The 19,972-nt window shown below is 40.4% G+C and overlaps 1 protein-coding gene across 6 annotated transcripts in view; it reads left to right on the top strand.

Moving 5' to 3' along the window:
* RBM20 (RNA binding motif protein 20) overlaps positions 1-19,972 on the top strand; it is a 102,676-nt gene that overhangs the window by 77,375 nt on the left and 5,329 nt on the right. For 4 of the 6 annotated variants that reach the window (XR_005954658.1, XM_041461654.1, XM_041461658.1 and 1 more), the window contains exons 3-13: positions 635-696; positions 854-945; positions 1,300-1,388; positions 5,300-5,443; positions 6,339-6,470; positions 8,314-8,393; positions 9,199-9,883; positions 11,721-11,819; positions 13,228-13,894; positions 16,263-16,382; positions 17,080-17,201. Coding sequence is in view for 5 of the 6 variants with exons in the window: in XM_041461654.1 (XP_041317588.1) it covers positions 635-696; positions 854-945; positions 1,300-1,388; positions 5,300-5,443; positions 6,339-6,470; positions 8,314-8,393; positions 9,199-9,883; positions 11,721-11,819; positions 13,228-13,894; positions 16,263-16,382; positions 17,080-17,201 (2,292 nt within the window). In the remaining variant the exon portion in view is untranslated. The remainder of the gene's footprint in view (positions 1-634; positions 697-853; positions 946-1,299; positions 1,389-5,299; positions 5,444-6,338; positions 6,471-8,313; positions 8,394-9,198; positions 9,884-11,720; positions 11,820-13,227; positions 13,895-16,262; positions 16,383-17,079; positions 17,202-19,972) is intronic. The other 2 variants (XM_041461655.1, XM_041461656.1) reach the window with 2 other exon arrangements.

The raw sequence follows: 19,972 nt of genomic DNA, 5'->3' as shown, positions 1-19,972 counted from the left end.
TTTACTTTCATGTTTACCTTTTACTCTTTTAGCAACTGCTTGCAAAAGGTTTTGCTTTGGTTACTGCTGCTTGTGGGGCTGGGCTGTCAAGGGCATGCTGGGCATTTCTCTTTTTTATTTAACACTTAAAAAGTGCAGGGGGAATGCCACTGCAGTGAGTTTCAGGAGATCTGTTAGTTGGTGGTTAATGCGCTGCCTCAATTGGAGCCCAGAAATGTAAACAGCTAAATGTACTTCGATAAATGTTGCTGATCTAGTGAAATAATAAGCACTGTCCTGGCTGCCTTGAATACTGAACACATTCTTTATGGACATTGCAGGAATTGAGGGTGCTTAGCACCTTGCAGGATGAGGTCTTTGGCAAGAGTGAAATAACTCCCTTACTAGAAATACACTGAATTCAAAAGCTAATACTGAGAAGGTTTCCTTTTGTAAAATAATTGATAATTTAACATTCAAATAATGAATCAGTAAATGCATTGGTTGAAGGTGTGCTTGGCTCTGACATCACATGGTTTGATCTTCAGCATCTCAGTATTTTTTTTTAAATAAGGTAAACTGAATGGAAGAATAATCTTTAGTAAATTTGTCTCACGATTTTTCCTGTGTTCATTGTCTCTTTGTTTCAACATAGGACTGGGATCAGCACATTAAGGGAAGTCTTCACATTCAAAAATGTATGGCTTTTTCAGATAAGTAAGTATTATTTTAAAGTGAATTCTTCAAACTGAATTGCTAACAGAGTATCTCTTACTTCAGTTGTTTTCCACTGGGAATTTACTGCCTAACAATGAAGCTTCAATATTTTTGGTACGTCATGCATGTCCCTAAAGTTCTTTTCTTTCTTTTCCAGCACTGGTATCCGGTGTATGTTAAGCTCAGCAGATGGAACCTTGCATTTATCGCCAAATAATGCAGCAGTTTTCAATCCATCTGGTATCGAAGGTGAATGGTTGTATGTGCAGTAGTTAAAAACACTTTTTTTAGTTGAAAGGGAAATCAGTCTCTGAGGAGAACTGTGTTTTTAAAATGAAATGTGATAAAAGTTTCCAAGGAAAAATTTTGAGAAGTGGTGCCCAAAAGAAAAAAAAAAAAGAAAGCAAATACTGTGCCCTTTGAAATATGATTTTTTTTTCTTTCAAACAATAACTTGTTTTCATAATACAACAAAACAGTGTATAATTTGGTGTAGAGACTATGAAATTATTTACTATGTAAATGGGGCATTGCTTACTGAGCACATTAATGCAATTAATATGAGCCAAGATTTTAATGAAATGTGTGTAATCCATTATTTAGATTATCCACCAAATGTTGGCGCATCTTTTATTGCTACACCAGCAAGATCCTTTGGCCAGCCAGGTCCTACATTTTCTTCTCCATCAGGGGTAAGAGTGAGTACCTAAGCAAAAGTACTTAAGTGTCTGTGTTGAGATTCTTTTAGAAGCCACTTCTGCTTACTGGAATTAAAACCCTGAAGGCTTTCTTTTAGACAGTAGTCTGAATATTCACTCTGTTATTTCAGCTTCCCTGCAGTTCTTTTATGCTTTTGATTTTGACTGAATATGAACTTGGTAGTAGTTTTTGTTTTGCTTTTTTTTTTTTTTTTTTTTTTTTTTTTTTTTTTTTTTTTTTTTTCCCAGTGCTAACATTTGTTTGCTTGTCAGAGTTAGTTGGGGAGGTGGGTAAATAAATAGGTTTGTGTGTGTTTTCCATTGACTTTTCCCCCCCATTGTCTGAGTCTTTTTGACCCAGGAAGGTCAGCTCCAGCTTGGAATGAAGATTTGGATTAATTTTGAGTTACCTTCAATATTGAGCCCATCAAGCAACATTCTATCTCTCTGGTTATTTGTAGAATTGCTCTCTGCCTCTCTCACACTGAGGTCCTTCTCCCAGGTAGCAACAGTGGCAAAGACAGTGGCTGCAGTGCAGCTTCACTGTTGTTCTCCTGGAGGTCCCAGATCAGTTCATTATACCGGATTAACTTTTCCTTAGTTTATTTTAGTGTAGTATTTATATCCTCTGATGTCACTGGTAGCCTTTCAGCACGTTTGTTTTGATGTGGAGCCTTCCATGGTTTAGGTTTATTAGTCCCTGCCCTGCATTCAACACAGGTACCTAGTTATATTGCTCTAATGCACACTTGAATTCCTAGCTCTATAATCAAAAAATGCCAGAAAAAAGAACCAACATTAAAAGGAGTTTTTACACTGACAAAGCAGGAACATTTTAAAAGGGGGAAATAAGGGAAATAAAAGCAAACTATGTTTGTAATGAAAATACAAATTTGTTAGGGTTAAAATGAAACTCATCACATATCAGAAAGCTACAACTAGAGCTGGACACACCAAAGACTTATGTTAGGGCGTTCATGGAATAGCAGCAGTAATCCAGGGGTTCAACTTTTCACCTTGTTAACTTTTATGTATATATCTCTCCTGAAGTGGTCTCAGACACTCTGAAAAGCCAGGCTGAGTTGTGTCCCTGTGGCACTCCAGTTCACATCAGGCACTGCTTGCAGAAAGTTCACCAGGTTTCCTTGATCCAACCGATTTTCTACAGTGCTGTTTTACTGTGCAAGAGGTTATTTGAAGGGGTTTCAGCTTCTGCCTGTCACAGACACTGTGAGTGCAGGCCAGCAAAGAGCAGAGCTGCTCATGACAGCTGCCTCCAAGGTCAGAGGTGGACTAGTAGTGGGTGCAGAGGAATGTTCCTTTTCATCATGTCTGTCAACTTCACAACAAATGAAATCACTGCTAATACCAGTGTCATTTCTCTTTAGAATCTGTCACTATTTATCATTTAAGCTGCCTGAAGAAGTCCTCTTCTGAATGACCTGCAGTATTTTGAGACATAAAAGAAACAATAACTTTGATTTTCCTGGATGCTGTAAATCCCTTTTTTCTTCAGAAGCGTATTGGATGAACAGGGAGCTATATTAGAGGTGTTAAGACTGAGATTGCTAGCTGTCATTCACTCTGCAACCCAGGTGGCTTATAATTTATTACACCTTTGCATGGTAGTATTCACTTTCAGCTAAGCTGCTGCCATTTAACTGAGCAGTAGGAGATTACACTTGACCCTGCATGTAATCATAAACAAAGTGTTCAGATTTCTGGAAGAGCTTGCTCTGTGCTGTCCATCTGCAAATAACTCTATCCTTCTGTAAAAGGCAAGTGCTACCAGTCTTCACTTGGGCGTGGTGAGCCATTAGCACTGGAGGGATGAGATTGGCAGTTTTTTACTATCTTTAGAAAAAATTTCATGTGAGCCTTAGGAAAGGGATAAAGAATTTGAAAAGCAAGAAGCAACAACAACAAATGTAAGAAAGCAGCTGTAATAAAAAATTACCAAATTGGGTGAAATAATATTGTAAATAATATGAAGTGCATTTTGCAGTTGTACATAAATTTTTTAGACTTTTTTTTTTTTTTAATAGCCGTGCAGCTACATTGATAACCCTTAGTAGACTTTGGTTGCCAAGAAAGTTAACTTTGAGTCTTACTGAAAATTATATTCAACACCTGGCATGCAACAGCTCCTGTAACTTCCTGATTGTAGATATGGAAGGTGTATATTCCTTTTCTGGCCATGATTTACAGCTCTGTTTAATGAATGGATCCAGTTTAACTGCAATCAGCTGACAAGATTATTGCTTGGTACAGCCTGTTGACTTCTGGCATGAGTATGTGACCACTTCTTAATCAAGAACTACAGCAGGTTTATGGCATAGCATTTTAATTTAAGCCATTGCCAATTGTGGGGAAGTGGCAATGTCTTACAGTTGTTTGATTTAATGTTCTGAGGGCTGTGTGTGGGAACGTGGGCTCTGGAGCCAAGGCAGTGAAGAGCTGAGCCTTTCTAGTCCAATAGAATCATACATACCATCTTTTAACAGATCTAACAAAACAAACAGAAGGTGACTGGTGACCTGGATTGTTCTTACACTGGGACTGCATTTGATTTTTCCTTTTCCTTTTCCTCTAGCTGTAGTAGTGTTCTGTTCTGTGCTACATGCTGCCTTGCCAGATGTGTGCAGACATCACTACCTTTTCTGTTCAGTTGGAGCTGAATTGCTTCTTCTTTTTTTCAGGATCAGGTCTTTGTTATTTTTTCTGCCAGAATAAAAACCTTACTTTTGGACTTTTGCACTTCTTTGACTTACCTTGTGCACCTGAGTGGGCTCTGTGAGATGCAAGCTCAGTAGCTGATCACTGTGTAATGCAGGGCTCTAGTGCAGCAAAAATACACAAATGGTTAAGTGGTGAAGCCTGAAGGGAAGGCAACAGGATGGAGGTGTAAATAAGATAACATTAGCTGTGTAACTTGTGAACTTGCTGACAAGCCAAACATTTGTGATGGCTCTGGTGAACTTGATCCCACAAGATTACATGATTTGCATCTTCCCTTGAATGGCACAATTTTAACTGAAGGTAGAGTTACTTCTTCAGTAAAATCCTAATGCAGAGGTCATAAACATGGAGGTAGTCTGGAAAGATTTAATCCTGTGTGAGTGACGTTTTCCTTGTCATTAGCTATGGTAAATTAACATTCTCTCTGGCTGTACCCTGATGCCTTTTGCACAGGGAGCGTAGAGGCTGCTTCCCATGCCAGGGAGATGGGCACCTCTTTCGGAACTGCCCCAGCACTCCAAAATAGACTTCCACCCTTGGGAAGTGATCACCACTCCAGTGCTCTGTGTCTGTGCCAGCCCAGTTTGTGAGCTCTGCCTCTCTGCATGTCCAATGTGCACTGTGCCCCCAGGGGGAAGTCCTTTCTCCTGTGTGTTGGTGCAGTGAGAGGGAAAAGAAGCAGGTTTTCTAACCCCAGGTACAGCTGTGTGTTCTCTCACAAATCAAGTGGGATCACTTTTACCCCAGGCCCAGTCTGTTCCATGAAGAAGGATTTAAATTTAGTCCCTACTATCCTGAACATCCATGTAGTCACATAAACTGATTTCCAATATCCATAAATTCAGCAAGGACTGCAGTGAGCAGTTAGTTTTTGCAGGAGTATTGATCCTGTTTGCAGGACAGTCTCCCTTCTAGAAATCCCCTCTGGACTTTGCAAAGTCCAGGGATGGAGACTGCATTGCAGCCTGCACTGCAGCTACATATTTCCATTTCCATTTGTACTTCTAAACCAGGAGTGTAAAATGCAAGCTTTAAAGAATATTTTTTTTAATTAATAGCAGGTGAGAAGAGCATTTAATTTTTTTTCAGAAATGTAAGATATTATCTAGTGGAGAGAATATCTAACATAAAAACATTGGTTTGAGTTGGGTTTTTTTTCCCCCCAGTTTCCCCAGAGGAAATCTACACTGGGTCGAGTTGTTCACATTTGCAACCTCCCCGAGGGAAGCTGCACAGAGAATGATGTCATTAACCTGGGCCTCCCATTTGGAAAGGTCACCAACTATATCCTCATGAAATCCACTAATCAGGTACTGTACATGTAGGGTTACCAGACATCTGTTGGCATAAAGACATAAAGATATGAAGACATAAACATGAAGGCAGAGTCTTAGGGGGAAAACCTCTTATTTAGTAATAGAAACTTTAACATATGAAGCCAGCTCTCAAAGTGAAAAAAAAGTTGGTCGTCACTGAATTAGATGAGGATGTAAACATGACCACATCTAAACAAGTTCTTGTTTGAAAATCCTGGCAATCTCAATGAAAAAATGTTGTGAAACTGTACTCTTACTAATTTTTTTAAGTGAATTGTTCCTGCCTTCTCAGTCATTTGTTAGGGTTCCTTTCAGACTTCTCTTGTTCTTTATAGTAGCTTAAGTATACCCTAAGTATCTTAAGTGTACCAATGTGTAAGCTGGTAAGAACAGAGTATCTTCTCTCACATTCCTGCAGCAGACAAAATGGATGGATGTAGAATCCATGCTAGTGGAAAATGATTGTAATGTGTAAAAATCACAGACTCAGAATGGTTTGGGTTGGAAGGGACATTAAAGACCACCTAGTTCTAACCCCCTGCCATGGGCAGGGACACCTTCCACTAGAACAGATTGCTCAGAGCCCCCTCCAGCCTGGCCTTGAACACTGCCAGTCAAGGAAGATTAGATATCAGTCATTTAGTTTTTAACTGAACCATCTTCATTAGCTTTAATAACTGGTTTGAAACAACTATTGCAGTTAAAGAAAGAATGAGAAATGGACTGAGTATTATAATTTCAGCTTCAGGCCTAGAAAGCTGCCCAATTTTGTACTATCAAGACATTTTGCATGGAAGTATCCATGGAAAATTTATTGTGCTGCCTTTTCTCTTTTACTTTGCATTCTTAATTATGTAATAGATTGTAAAATTCTCTCCATTTGTGCTAGGCCTTTCTGGAAATGGCTTACAGTGAAGCAGCCCAAGCCATGGTACAGTACTACAAAGAAAAACCTGCTATGATAAATGATGACAAGTTACTTATTAGGATGTCTAAAAGATACAAGGAATTGCAGCTGAAGGTAAGATAGTCATTCTTGATCAAATTATATGAGTTTCCATGACACATCTGGAGAATACATTTTAAAAGATTCTTGCTGGTTACTGATTTCTAATTAGTGCTTTAATATGATGGAAAAAGAAATAAAGATAAACTAAGGAGTGTGTATTATCAATCTTTTACACTTGCTCTTATTCTAAATTGTACCTCTTGGAAGAGACCTCATTCTCTCTGGTCCTTTCATACCATTATGTCAAAAATCCCTTCTGAGTTTCCTTGTGGGCAGGCTCCCTACATTGCTTGGTCTAACAAAGGTCTAAAACACAGCCATGTGTATGATATAACATGTCAGCAAAAATAAGATGGGTCTATCCTTTTAGTCAGGCATTAAGCCCAGAACAATGCTTTTTTCACTGCTTCCATGCTTGAGACAGCACAGTCTTGATACCAAGGAGTGGTAACAGGACTAAACAGCATACTGATTTCTTTTTATTTCTTGTGAATTATCTAAGTTATAAAGCAAGTTTTTTTGGGTTTGTTGGTTTTGTTTTTTTGGTTTTTTTTTCTTTTAACATAGAGTCAAAACAGAGCAATATTCTTTAGACTTTCTGTAGAGTGTGTGACACTTCTGTTCTGGACACTTGAGTGATGTCCAGAGATCACTGCTCTTGTGAAAGTATTTATAGAGGCTTATATACTGCCATGTAATGCTAAGAGAGTAATTTTATTTCATGGTGACTTGGACCAGAACTGGCAATGCAGAGCTTAAGAGCTCCATATTGTATTACCTAACACAGCACAAAGTTATTTTGTAGAACAGCTCTGTAATGTTCCAATTTAATGTTAAGAGTCCCTTTATGAGCCTTGGGGGAAAAAAAAATAAAATAAAGGAACTCGGATGGTTTGGCTTGACCTTTGGAAAAGCCTCTTTCTCTCCTGTGTGTGTATACTAGCTTAAGGAGACTTAAAATGAGCTGCCAAAAGTTCATAAATCAGGGCAGACTTTCCTAATGTGGTACAGGGAGGGGTTCAGATGTTAGGTAGTGGAGATTGTGCATCTTGACAGAGAGGCAGGAGTTACCCAGGAGAATGTGGTAGTTTGCCTAGATTCCAGGAAGATTTTTCTGCTTCTCCAATGACAGTTTTTCAGGTCATGGAATTATTTTGCTTGCAAAAGAAAGCAAGCGAATAAAAATAGAGGGAAATATGCATGAGCTAGCATATACTGCTACAGACTGCTGAGTTCCTGCACAATTATGTTTCTCATCTGTGTGTGCTCCAAGTGTTTGAGGAACTGCGAGCACTCCAGCCTGTGTAGGGCATCCTTCCTAGGAGTAATCAACACCCCAGTATACAGCTTGCATTTAGCTTGTCTGAAGCTCTCCTTCACATAACTCTCCTAAACCTAGTCCTTTAGAGCTACACTCCAGAATGAGTAACTCTGAGATCAAGAGAACGCAGTTCATACCTAGAGGATCAGAGATAGGCTGCTATACATATCTGATTCTGTATCAGAAAAGTTGTCTGGTTTGTTTCCTCTTAGATCCAGTTTCTAGATGCTCTGTAGTGATTGTGTAACAAGATTTGAAAACAAGCTAGTTTTCAAAGCCTGTTAGAGCAGCCAAATATGAGATGAGAGTGCTACAACGTAATGGAGCACATTTTCCGTTTGTATCATTTTACTGCTTTGATCGTGCTGTTGCGAAGCCAACTACAAAAGCAAGTGTAACCACAACACTGAAACGAAGTATTTCTAGTTATAGTATAATTGAAGGCAGCATGGATACTGTTTCTTGAAGGACAAATCACCTGTATCAGCTTGAAGAGTAGAGCAGCATGCTAAACAGCATCTTTGTTTTTATTAGAAACCAGGTAAGAATGTGGCTGCTATAATCCAGGACATCCACTCACAGAGGGAGAGGGACCTGCTGCGTGAAGTGGACAGGTAAAGTGTCTCCAAAGTTTGGAACTGGAAGTCTGTAAACCTACAGGTAGAAGGAGCATTATCTGTGTGCTTCCCTCTGATATTTAATTTGCTTTCCTAATTCGGATTTCACTCATAAAATAGTATATATTTTTATATAGTTCAATAGTTGGTACAGGGCCTGTATAATGAGATCCAACTGAAACTGTGCATGTTATGAAAATAATTATTTCCTACTGATTATGTCTCAGAAAGTATGTGTGGCATGTGAAGAGCATAAAAATGAAACTGTTCCACTCTCCTCCCTGTTGACTGAAAAGCATAAAGGCTGGGGGTGCTTTGAGACCAAGAGGGAAGGAGGCAGTTCAGATTAAAATGTATTTGGGTACATTTCTGTTCTCTCTGACTTCTGGAACTTTCAGCAAAATTTGAGAGGAATCACAGTCCTAAAACATCTCTTTTAAACAGGTGGCCTTTGTCACTTTTGTGTCAGAGATGCCCTAGCTGAGTGAGTATTAAGGGTATACACATTAGGGTCATTGTAAAGGTATTAAAATATTATAAGCTTTTAATGCTAAACCCCTATGAGATGCTTTTAAGAATGAATGAATATATTCTTGACAGTTCTGTGGGGATTTAGTTAAGCTCTGTGGCTATGACACTGCCTTTTCTCCTGTTCACTGTTTGCAGCTGTGCAGTGCATGTCTGTGAAAGGCCTGGGGTCTCAGGTTCGCAGTCCCCAGGGCAGTCCCCATGAGCTTCCAGTGTACAAGAATTGGTAGACAGCAGTGGGTCAGCCAGTCACAGCTGCCTTTTCCCCCTGCAGCAGGTATGGCACTGAGAGGCCCCGCTCCCGCAGCCCCATAAGCCGCTCGCTGTCACCTCGGTCCCACACGCCCAGCTTCACTTCCTGCAGCTCACCACACAGCCCGCTGGGGACCAGCAGGACCGACTGGGGAAATGGGAGAGAGGCATGGGATCAGTCCCCCTATTCTCGACGGGAAGAGGAAAGAGATAGCAGGGAATGGCGAGAGAATGGGGACGAGAAGAGGGACAGGACTGACACGTGGGTACATGAGAGGAAACATTATTCCCGACAACTGGACAAGTTTGATTTGGATGAACGGCTTGAAGGAGGCAGAGGACACCGAGAAAAATACTTAAAGACTGGTTCCCCTGGGTCCCTTCACCCTTTATCTGGCTACAAGAACAGGGAAGATGACTATTACAGAAAGTCCTCTAAGTCAAAATCTGACAAGTTTCAGAGGCAGCTGCAGGATTTACCTGGGAGATCTAAGAGAAAGGAAGAGGCAAAGTTAAGGGAACACAGGCATTCTTACAACGAGGACACTGCCAGGGAGGAGGCAGCTGAACAGAAGCACAGCAAAGCATCTGAGGGCTCCAGGCAAAAACAAAGTGATAAGAATAAAGTGAAGAAAACTGAAAAAGACCAAGAAGATGCTACTGCTGAAGGCAGTGATGTAAAGGAAACCAAATCTCCTGAAAATGAGGTAAATAGAGATCTAAAAGTATACATAAGAAGAAGTGTAAGTGATGAAGTAATACATTTTCTGAAATATCTTAGAGAATTTGTTGTAGGTGTGGTGCCAGCAATATGAAATGTTTTTCCATGATAAAATTAGGGAATAGAAGTCGTCTTGGGAAGCCATCTTGTCCATGTTTTTGCCCAGACCATACAGATCTATTACACTCTTGTGGTGTTGGGTATATGGACATTATCATTTTGTGTCTATAGAACCTTTGGGTAACAAATGAGGGGATGGGGTCAGACAGCTGAAAATGAAACCAAGTGACAGTCTGCTATTTGCATGCAGGTTGTGTGTGAAGAGGCAATTGTCCTCCTGCTAACTCTGTGCAGAATGCCCCATAGCTGCTCTTTCTGCATCCATCACCTGCTTCCGCTGCCAGTGTGGAGGATTGAGTTATCTGGAAATTAAGTGATACTTTACAGAGGTGCACAGTATTTATACAGGGAAGTGGTTGCTATACTATTAAAATGGGGAATGAACTTTTAATGAGAAACATTTCTTTCTGGATAACTCAACAGAGCAATTGTTTCTATTAATCATGTGTCCCTACCCTCAACTGTGGCAGGGATAATTCACACCACTCCCTTCAATGTTCTGGCAGAAATCTCTTCCCATGACAGAAACCACTGAATCAGCTCACCTATAAAATTATGCAATCTCTGGAGAAATACTTCCAGTGGTAAAGTGGCAATGTTTGTGGGTTTCTGGGAAGAAGTAGGAGGGGGAACCCATCCAGATGCCTCATTTGCTCAGTCTCACGACAGCCCATACTCACATCCCCACCCCCTGGGGATCTGGTTACTGGCTCTTGGCCACCTTGCCGCCCCTGGAGTCCCCCAGGGATAGCTGCTGCCATCCACCCCCAGGTCTGTTGGCACAGGAGGCTGCAGAGGCTGGTCAGCCTTGGCTGACCAGGGCTCCATCTCTTGCTTGTGCCTTTGTGCTGCCAGGGCCATTGTCAATTGTTTCTAGTTGACCTTCTTCTCCTGTGGAGCTAAGCTGGTGGAATTTCCTAGATTTGTAACTCACTAGTCTGTAACCAGCAGCAGCACTGCCTCATACCATAGATAAGCAAGTTTGTACCACATTTTATCATCTTTCTCCTTTGGCTGGTATTTTACTATGATGTGTGGTTCCTTGGGAGGAGACATCAGAGAGAAATGTCAAGATAGCATCCTAAATCACACTCCTCTGCATGTTTTCCAAGTTGTTTTACAGTGGCTTTGCTAAAGACATACCTCTCTGGGGACTATTGCTAGTAATTTATTTCAAAAGAAAGAAATAGTTTTGTATGTCTTGGACTCACTTTTGCTTTGTCCTTCTTTTACTAAATATGAGGTAGTACTGTGGTTTTGTTCTTCCCAAGTATGAACTGTACAACCAATTCCATTTTCAACTGATCCTGTGTCAATAAACAAAACAGTCGAGGTCTTCTGCAGTTTAACACTGCTGCTCTCCTTACAACATCTGAGCCAACATAACGAATGTGGGTAGAGAACAGAAGAGTGGAGGCTGGAAATTTTAATGAATTGACATTCTCCCCCACCTGTCTTTCAGCCAATTCCGTGATATAAATTACACCTCTAATTTTGTTTAAAATTCTTTTTCTTAATTTTTATTTGTACAGCTCTGCTAATGGAATTCATTGTTGGGTCCTTTCCCACAGCCTAGTTGACTTGCATAAACTTTAGAAATAAAGAATGTGACCTTGTGAGTGACTTTGCTTCTCTAAACCCAGAATAGAAACATACTAGAGCACCACTGTGTGTTGCTATACGTGTATATGTATTTATTTTAGCTTGAAAAAGAGGAGCAAGTTCCAGTGAAGAGCTCACCTTCAGATAATAAACAAGGAAAAGAATCCGGAGAGATTCTGGAAAACACAAGGAAAGAAAAGGTTGGTGACACGTTGTTGGTGTAGTTTCTTTGAGAAAATTATTGAAACCTCAGGTCTGGTAGAACTTTCTCCCAAATGAAATATTAACCCCTCATGAAAAACCACATAAAGGGGTTGGAGAAGGAGGTTGTCTAAATTAGCTTGCCCTATCTTGACCTCTGCTTTAAGGGACAGCTTTTCCTGAAGTCTCCAGAACTCTTTTTTTAGTTACTCTTTGCTCATGTACGTTGCTTCACATACATAGCGCTTGGCAGTGGCAGCTGTGAGGAATGTATGCCCAAGTGAACTGGGTAAGTCTGCAAACCGTGCCCAAAAATAGGAGATGTGGTCAGTTAGTGGGGAAAGAGGGGACTATCATGAATACTTTTTAGAACATTGGCCTTATGAACTATAGATAGCAGTCTTCTGATTGTTTCTGGTTTTAATTAAATAATGCCTTTACAGAGCCCCTACTGCTGCATGCAATCGGGGACAGCAATGTCCCTGGAATTCCTCCAGCTTCATTTCTGTAGGGTCATGGGTTGATGGTCAAATATGGAAGATATTGATATCTGTTGCTGCAGAAAACTGATCTCCTGGCAAGAGCAGTGCCAGCTCACAGAGTTTTCATGCTGTTTTAGGATTCTAGGAGGGGAAGTGTGGGAATGACCAAACAGGAGGAGAATACAGATTATTAATAGATTATGTGTACACAAGGAGTCTGGGAGTTGAAATCTAAGATGCAAGTGTGTCTTAAAAGTAAGATATACCTTTTAATTCTAAGAGTTCTCAAGTCCAGTATTAGTGCCTAAGTCCTGTAAGTCTGAAACTGCATGTATGATGTATTTCAGAATATGTGCTTTGGAGTATAACTGTAAACCTGCTTTTTCCTAAGGTTTAGGCCAGTGGCTCCCAGCACAGTCCCTGGCAGAGGGACCTTGCTGGTGGAAGGAAATGACTGCAGAAGAAAGCCATGTTTTCTCAGTCATCATGTGAATTTACAGGACCTGGTATAGGAAAGTGAAAGCCACAGTGGTTCAAATGGGGTTCAATGTATTTGCATTGCACTGAGAAGGAGGCAGAGGAAGGGGATCACATAGTAGCACCAGTTGCATAATAAAGTATGACACATTGTGCCTTGCTCTACTGCTTACAGAAAAGCAAGAAGCAGGGGACTGGAGAGACTGCAATCCCCAAGGCAGTTACAGAATCTTCACAAAGAGAAGTTTATGTGGTAATTCAATAGAGATTTTTTTGTCCTTGTGCATAAGGTTTAAAATCACAGCACCAAAGCATATCACTCTTTGAAACTAAAACACAAGAGGAGTTAGACATGGTCATGTCGAGGTTCTTCCTGGTTTCAAGGACCACTTTTTAACAATGATTATATATAATCACCAATCTCTCAAATGTTTTACATCTGTGACAGGACCGAGACTGGGAGAGTGGAAGTGAAATAGAAGGTGAGACCTGGTATCCTGCTAACATGGAGGAATTAGTGACAGTAGATGAAGTGGGAGAAGATGATTTAATTATGGAGCCTGATATAACTGAGCTTGAAGAAATAGTCCCAGTTGATCAAAAAAATAAAGCTGCCTCAGAAATGTGTCCCTGTATGTCAACCATGTTAGAACTGAAAAATGATCACAGCCACTTAACAAGAAGTGAAGACAAATTTGCCCATAAAGCTTTAGAAACAAACTTCAGAGCAGCAAAGGGCAATGCAGCTTCTAGTGGCTGTCAGGAAGATGATGAGGATGATGATAATGATGATGCTGCAACTGAAGCATCAAGCCTAAATCTGGACCCTGAACAGAAGCCAGAGGAATTGAAAGACCAATCTGCTAAGGAATCTGATTGCCAGCAGAAGGAAGGAAAAATTGATAAGAGCTCTGACACTCGTTTAGAGCCCGAAGATCACCATATACCTTCTGTTCATCTGAAAGAAGAGACTCTCCAGCTCCCTGATACATTTATAGATGATTACAAACAGATGGGATCACAAGGAGCTGAGAGCAAAGAAGTTATGGAAACGCTCATTAAAAATGCTAGCGAAGAAACAAGACGTGGAAGCCAAGAGTGTCCAGAGGCCAAGGGTAACTACTGCTTTTTTCCCTTCAGCCTGCAGAGAGCCTTGCATGTTTTCTCTGAGGGTAGACTGAAATTTATTGCTAACGAGAATAAGTGTCGTTAATAGTATCAAGGCTTGTCCTTGGAGCAGCTTAGTAAAAGAACCCCAGTGCTTTTGGCCAAGCTAAATCATTAGAGCCTCTTAGATGAATAGTGTAAAGGAAATATGATAAGCAGCTTGCAAGCTTTCTGAAAGGCATAAGCTGCTATAATTGTCATGTCAAGGTTCACATGAGTTTAGCTGAAGTCTTTCAGTGCCTTGCTAAATTTATTTTGAATTGTCAATGAAATGAGTGACAGTCTCTGAAGGTCAACAGAAAAGTATCTGTAATGTCTGGCTGGCTCCTGGACAAGGTGGGTATTCTTACACACTGTACTGAAGCATTATTAACATGGATATCATGCATAGATTGTTACTTCTCAGTCCTGTTCATGCAAATATATGCCTTTTGCAAGGACTTACCTTGTCATGTCCTGTTATCTACTGCATGCTGCCTTTAATATAAGTGGTAGGATGCTCTGTGAGATAATGTCAATAAATGTAATCATAGCTACCTATTTATATTTTAGCCATCAGAAAAAAGGGATTTTGAGGCCTGAAAGTCAGTTAAGTTCCTTGTCATGATGCTTGAGCAAATGGGCTGTGCATAGTGAGATGAAGTGAAAAACTACATTGAGTATGTTGATCAGAAATGCGCTTTTTTAATTGCTGTCAGAGCCCATGTGATGGACAAGGGCTTTTGAAAAGAAGCTCATGGAAGATTTTTGAGAGTGCAATGCTGGAAACATTCATGTGAACATCTGATTTTGAGCTAACTTCTTCCTCCAGGACAGATTTGAAACTCATTGGTTTTTAATACTTACTGATTGGCCTGAAGACACCTTGCCAGACTTTGCATGTTTGGAGATAATATTGCCATGGGACTGGGCAGGGCAAAGCTGGCTCTCCTGGGCTTCCTGGGCAGCCAGCTGATGAAAGAGTTGGGTGTCTCAAGAGCATATTTACTAGTGTTTCCAGCATCTCAGCTTCCAGCTTGTCAGCAGGGAGCCTGGAAGCTCCAGGGACTCTCATGCTTCCCGGGTTTCTGACATGGACTTGTTATCTGGGATCTGCAGTCCAAGGCTCTAGGCCCTCTACAAATGCAGCTGCCAGCTCAGAAGCACAGAAATCAACTGAACTGGGACTTTAGTTGCTGCAAAGGCCCTGCGTGTCTTAAGAAAAGCTTACCAGCTTACTGGGGGTTTTCCAGGTTCTCTGCTGCAGTATTGGAATCCTGGGGTAGGTTTAAACTTAAATTGAAAGCCAACCAGTTAGGATTTTATATTATTTTCTTTTAAATCATGCAATAAACATATTTAAAAGTGAAGAAAAGTTCATTCTCATAGCCAGAAACTGCAGATCTTTGAACTACAGACTTGAAAGACAGGAAGGGTTTGATTTGGGCAAAATATGTTTGTTTTATAAGAAAATATATCCCTTATTTAGGTGAAATTTGCAATGCAATAGAAATTTTTTCAGGGCAAGTGAGGTAGTTCTTTGATGTAAGGACTGAAAAAGAGGAATCAGACCAGTTTATCTGTAATTCTGTAGTTCTGTGATAGCAAATTCCTCTTGTTTTTAAATAAAATTAATTAATATGATAGAAATCATGGGAAGGGATATCAACTGTTCTTTTGACTGGCTATATCTAAGCAAATGAATCCAGTGTTTCCACATCTTGAATCTCCTGCTGTGTCAATTAATGTCAGCTAGCAGGGACCAGCCATCCCATCCCTACGATTCAGAAACCAAAATTTTTTTTAGTGTCTGGGAGCCATAAAGCAGGAACTATCCCTTGGAGAGATGAGGATGGGAGAAGAGTGGTTGCAGGGAGAAGATGCCGATGATGTTGCAGGGATCCTACAAAAGGCAGGTTTGGAGAATTGTATTCATCAGGTCCTGCTGCCCCAGGACCATCTCAGCAGCCCCGGTGTCAGCCCAGCTGCACCTCTGATCATGCAGTAATATATGCGGTTACAAAGCTGCAGTCAGGCCGTGCTTCTGCCAGAGGTGTGTAATCTTACAGCTCTATACAGAGATTAAAATACAAAAACCCCTCCAAACATAGCATTATATTAGAAATAGAAAAATGGTCTACTGGGAGAAATCAGAGTGACTGCATGCCATAGTACAGCTGCTGGAGTTGCACCAAATAGGCCTCTGATTGGAATGGAAAAGCATTTTTTTCCTGATTTTACTTCATTTATAGATCCACCCAGAAAGTGTTCCCAAGAAGCTTACAAACATCTCTTTAATAAACTGTTTTCATTCAATACATTTATTCATTTGTTAAGCAAATTCTAGGTACTTGGAAATGAGATCTCTGGAATACCCGGAGGTAGAGTCTAAACAAAGGCCCTCTGCAGCAGGCTGGGAACAAGAGGACGTCTTCACCGAGCTCAGCATTCCCCTGGGTACGTTGGGCCGCCCACTGCAATACCCAGGGCTTACAACAAGATGTCACTTTAAGGCTACTTGCTATATTTGTTTTCCAGAACAGATGTGGGGAGAGAAGGAACAGAGTATATGACAGACGGGTAGCTGTTGAAAGAAACAGCCTTTTGATTCTAGATCATTGCTAATTCATTCCAAATGAATGGCAAAAGGCAGCTGATGAGATGAAATAAGTTCCCTTGGACTATATATGAAATACATATGAAAAAATATGTTGTAATTTAAAAGTCTTTGGCATAAAGTATAAGCAAAAGTATTGGCTTTACTGTGTAAATACTGATTATGAGCAAAACACCTGGAAGAAGTACCTCCTCAAAGGCAATTGGTGTAACTTAAACATTAATTTACTGCTAAAAAGTATTATTGCTTTTCTAGCCCTTGACGTTACAGAGTGAAGTTTCCAGTCAATATTATGACAAGATAGATTTTAAAGCCTGTATATGTAAGAGAAAAGAGAAAAGGTGTGTTTTCAATGCACAAAATTTTAAACTGCAGCTCAATATTGCAAAATTAGGGAAATAAAGAAGTGAATCCAGGATTCAGTTTCCTATTCCTAATATTTAACTAAATAGCATGTTTTTTCTTTGAAAACAAGTTTATTATGGGAGGGATAGGATTTATACTGGCACTTTAATGTAATTCAGAATTTCTCAATAGGTGTGGAATTTGTGGTGCCTAGAACTGGGTTTTACTGCAAGCTCTGTGGACTCTTCTATACAAATGAAGAGACAGCAAAGACAAGTCACTGCAGGAGTACTGTTCACTACAAAAATCTCCAGGTAAAAACACACCTGAAGCTACCAAACAACAAGCTTATGGAGTGGTTTGTGTGTAAAGTAGATGATGTGATAAAAAATTAGTTTTTAGTCTGTGGACAGAATTCAGATGAAGTGAAATTCAGGTAAACAAACTTTTCAGTAGTTCGAATCATTAGCATGCTAATTTCTCACTCTCAGGTCCTTGAAATCAACTTCTGAGCTGCAAGTAAAATGAGGCCAGGTGATGATTTCATCTTCTCATCTATATTTGGTCCTTGTCACTAGCACATCATGCAACTCAGATCATTAATTCCCTATTTCAGAGGGTCCCAGATGTTTCTGTCACTGGGAGTGACCCCAGAAGTAGCAGTGTTCAGTACATCTTAATGTCAGGAGCATTAAACATGGCATTTGTCTGATAACATAGCAAGACCCTGTGCTGGTGTGCTTTCTGAGCGTGTTTCAGCTCGCAGCTCCCTGTGACACGCAGGCTCTGCGAGGCATTTCCTGTGACCCACTGAAATCCCCTCCCTGTGTGCAGAGCACCACTGCTGAGTAGTTTCCATCAGGATATGCAGGAGCATGTCAGTGCTTGTTGCTCCATAAGAATGTAACACAAACATGTCAGCAGTTGATAACAGCACAGGGAGACCATGTGTGCCTGCAGTTCAAAGACCTGCCTTTGTCACTTTTGAGACGCACCATCAATAGAATCAGTCACAACAGCCTGAGCATTACCTGTGCCATGCTCAGGGCTCCTCAGAGGAGACGACCTTGGCTCCCACTGCCAGTCCCTACCTGTGAGCAGGGTGTGTACATCACACACACACTTGTGCTGGCATTCTCATACTTTTAGCAAAAGTCATGGCAGAGCAAAGCAGAGCTGCTCCTCCTTTCTCTGTTCCTTCCCTCTGCCCACAGTGAATGTGGTACCTCTGCTCTTATTCAAGTAATAGCTCTCTTTCCTTAGCTGGCTAGTAGGCATTGACACTCACAGTCAAGTAATTTCTCCGGGAGAATTTTCTTCTTGGCTTTCCTGAAGTTCCATAGCTGTAATTATACAAAGGCCTCTGGCTTCCAAAGACTTCCTACAGAGCTCTGATGCTTGCTCATAATGGACCCTCCAAGTGCAAGCTTGAAAAACAGGTGCCCAGTTTGCATTCCTTTTTTTGCTTCATACAAAAAAAACCCAGAAGGATTCACCAGAGGTGGCACCACTCAGTGCTGTGTATCACATGCAAGTCTGTCCCTAAGAAACTCATACTAAAGAAAGATTGCAACTCCTGCCCCTGCCCCTGGAAACTGGTTCCATGCGAAGAAGAGGAATTTTTATTTTTTAATTTTCTAACTTATTTTGTTAAAGTCATAAGAAACAGGCCTAACTAAAACTGACTTAGTCTGAAAATAACCTCTTTTTCTCCCTATTAAGACATTTCCCATGAGTACTGTGGTAGATATCTAACACTGACTTGAGATAAAAGAACAAAGACTATAAAAGCTGTTAAAATTAAATCTGCCAAATGCAGTAATAAAAACAGGCTGTTCTGTCGAGCCATACTTCTTATCTTACTACATACAGGAAATAAATGTCTCGTCCAACTTTTGCCTCCTCAAGTGGAAACTTAGCAAATTTCAAATCAGTGTTCTGTGTTGCTAGAACCCTTTTTGTTGCTATAGTGATAATTTATGCATTCTGCAAGGAATATGAGTCTTCTCCTGTGATGATGCAGGTTAACAAGAGTATCCACCAATGTAGGAACTATGGAGTCTACTGTAGTGGAGCTCTGGGAGTGCTGCTGCAGTGTTCCTGTTCTCCTTCCTGAATGCCAAATGCCATCAACCAGTGACAACAACAGTGTCCCAGACTGGGTCACAGCTTTGAGTCTTTTATAGGTGATTTACTACTTGTTGTCTCTCATGTGATCTCCTTGAGACACATTCAAAATATATGTTCAGTGCTTGGATTTGAATGTGACACTGAACAGCTTGTTTGCCAATTTTCTTCCAAAAGCCTTGTTTATATCATGATAGTTTTGTCTTGAAGTAAGTTTAGTCAACTTTATCTAACTATAATGCCCCTCAAATAACATCAATCACTGATAAAAAAAAATCAGCTGTTTCTTTGTCAGCCTTGCAGACATTTTGTAATTTTGAATTTTCTTCATCATAATAAATTATTTTCCCAGGTGATATTTATATTTACAGCTACACTGCAATTCCTACATCCAAAAAAGATCCATATTTTTGCCATCCCTTCCTCCACTTCCTCCAGCTACAGAAAGCTGTCACCATTCATCTGGTGGAAGCTACCTGGGCAACTCAGTGCAGTATTTCATCCTGTTTTCCACTGGCTTTATGCAGTATTTGTCAAAACTTATATTTAAATGAAAAAAACATACATTTTTTGCTTGACTGCCATTTTTCTGTATATTAATCTGAATCTGCAAATTTCAGATCTGGTGTTTGTGGTACTCATGATAGCTGGCAACATAGCTAAAGGTAGTGGATGAAACTCAGTCTTGTTTTGGTCGGTGCTCATGAAAAGCCCCAAAAGCTTGGGTTATATGATCCAGGGACAAGTGCTAGTGATTTATTACAGTTCACGCTGTACCGAACATGTCTCCCAGCCTTTATGGTCCCTATATCTCTGTATCCTACTGTAACATTTACTCTGGCTTTTTGCCACGTGGAATTTTGCACCCAGAGATCAGGACTGAGAGTTGTATAATTTCCACAGCACAGTCTCTCTAGTCAGTGTAATAAGGGTGCAGTCCATGGGTATGTCCATTCAT

This window comes from Pyrgilauda ruficollis, unplaced genomic scaffold (genome assembly GCF_017590135.1).
Source record: "Pyrgilauda ruficollis isolate IOZ18807 unplaced genomic scaffold, ASM1759013v1 scaffold15, whole genome shotgun sequence".
Lineage (NCBI taxonomy): Eukaryota > Metazoa > Chordata > Aves > Passeriformes > Passeridae > Pyrgilauda > Pyrgilauda ruficollis.
The sequence above is the reverse complement of the archived record's forward strand: the minus strand, read 5'-3'. Positions and strand labels throughout refer to the sequence as shown.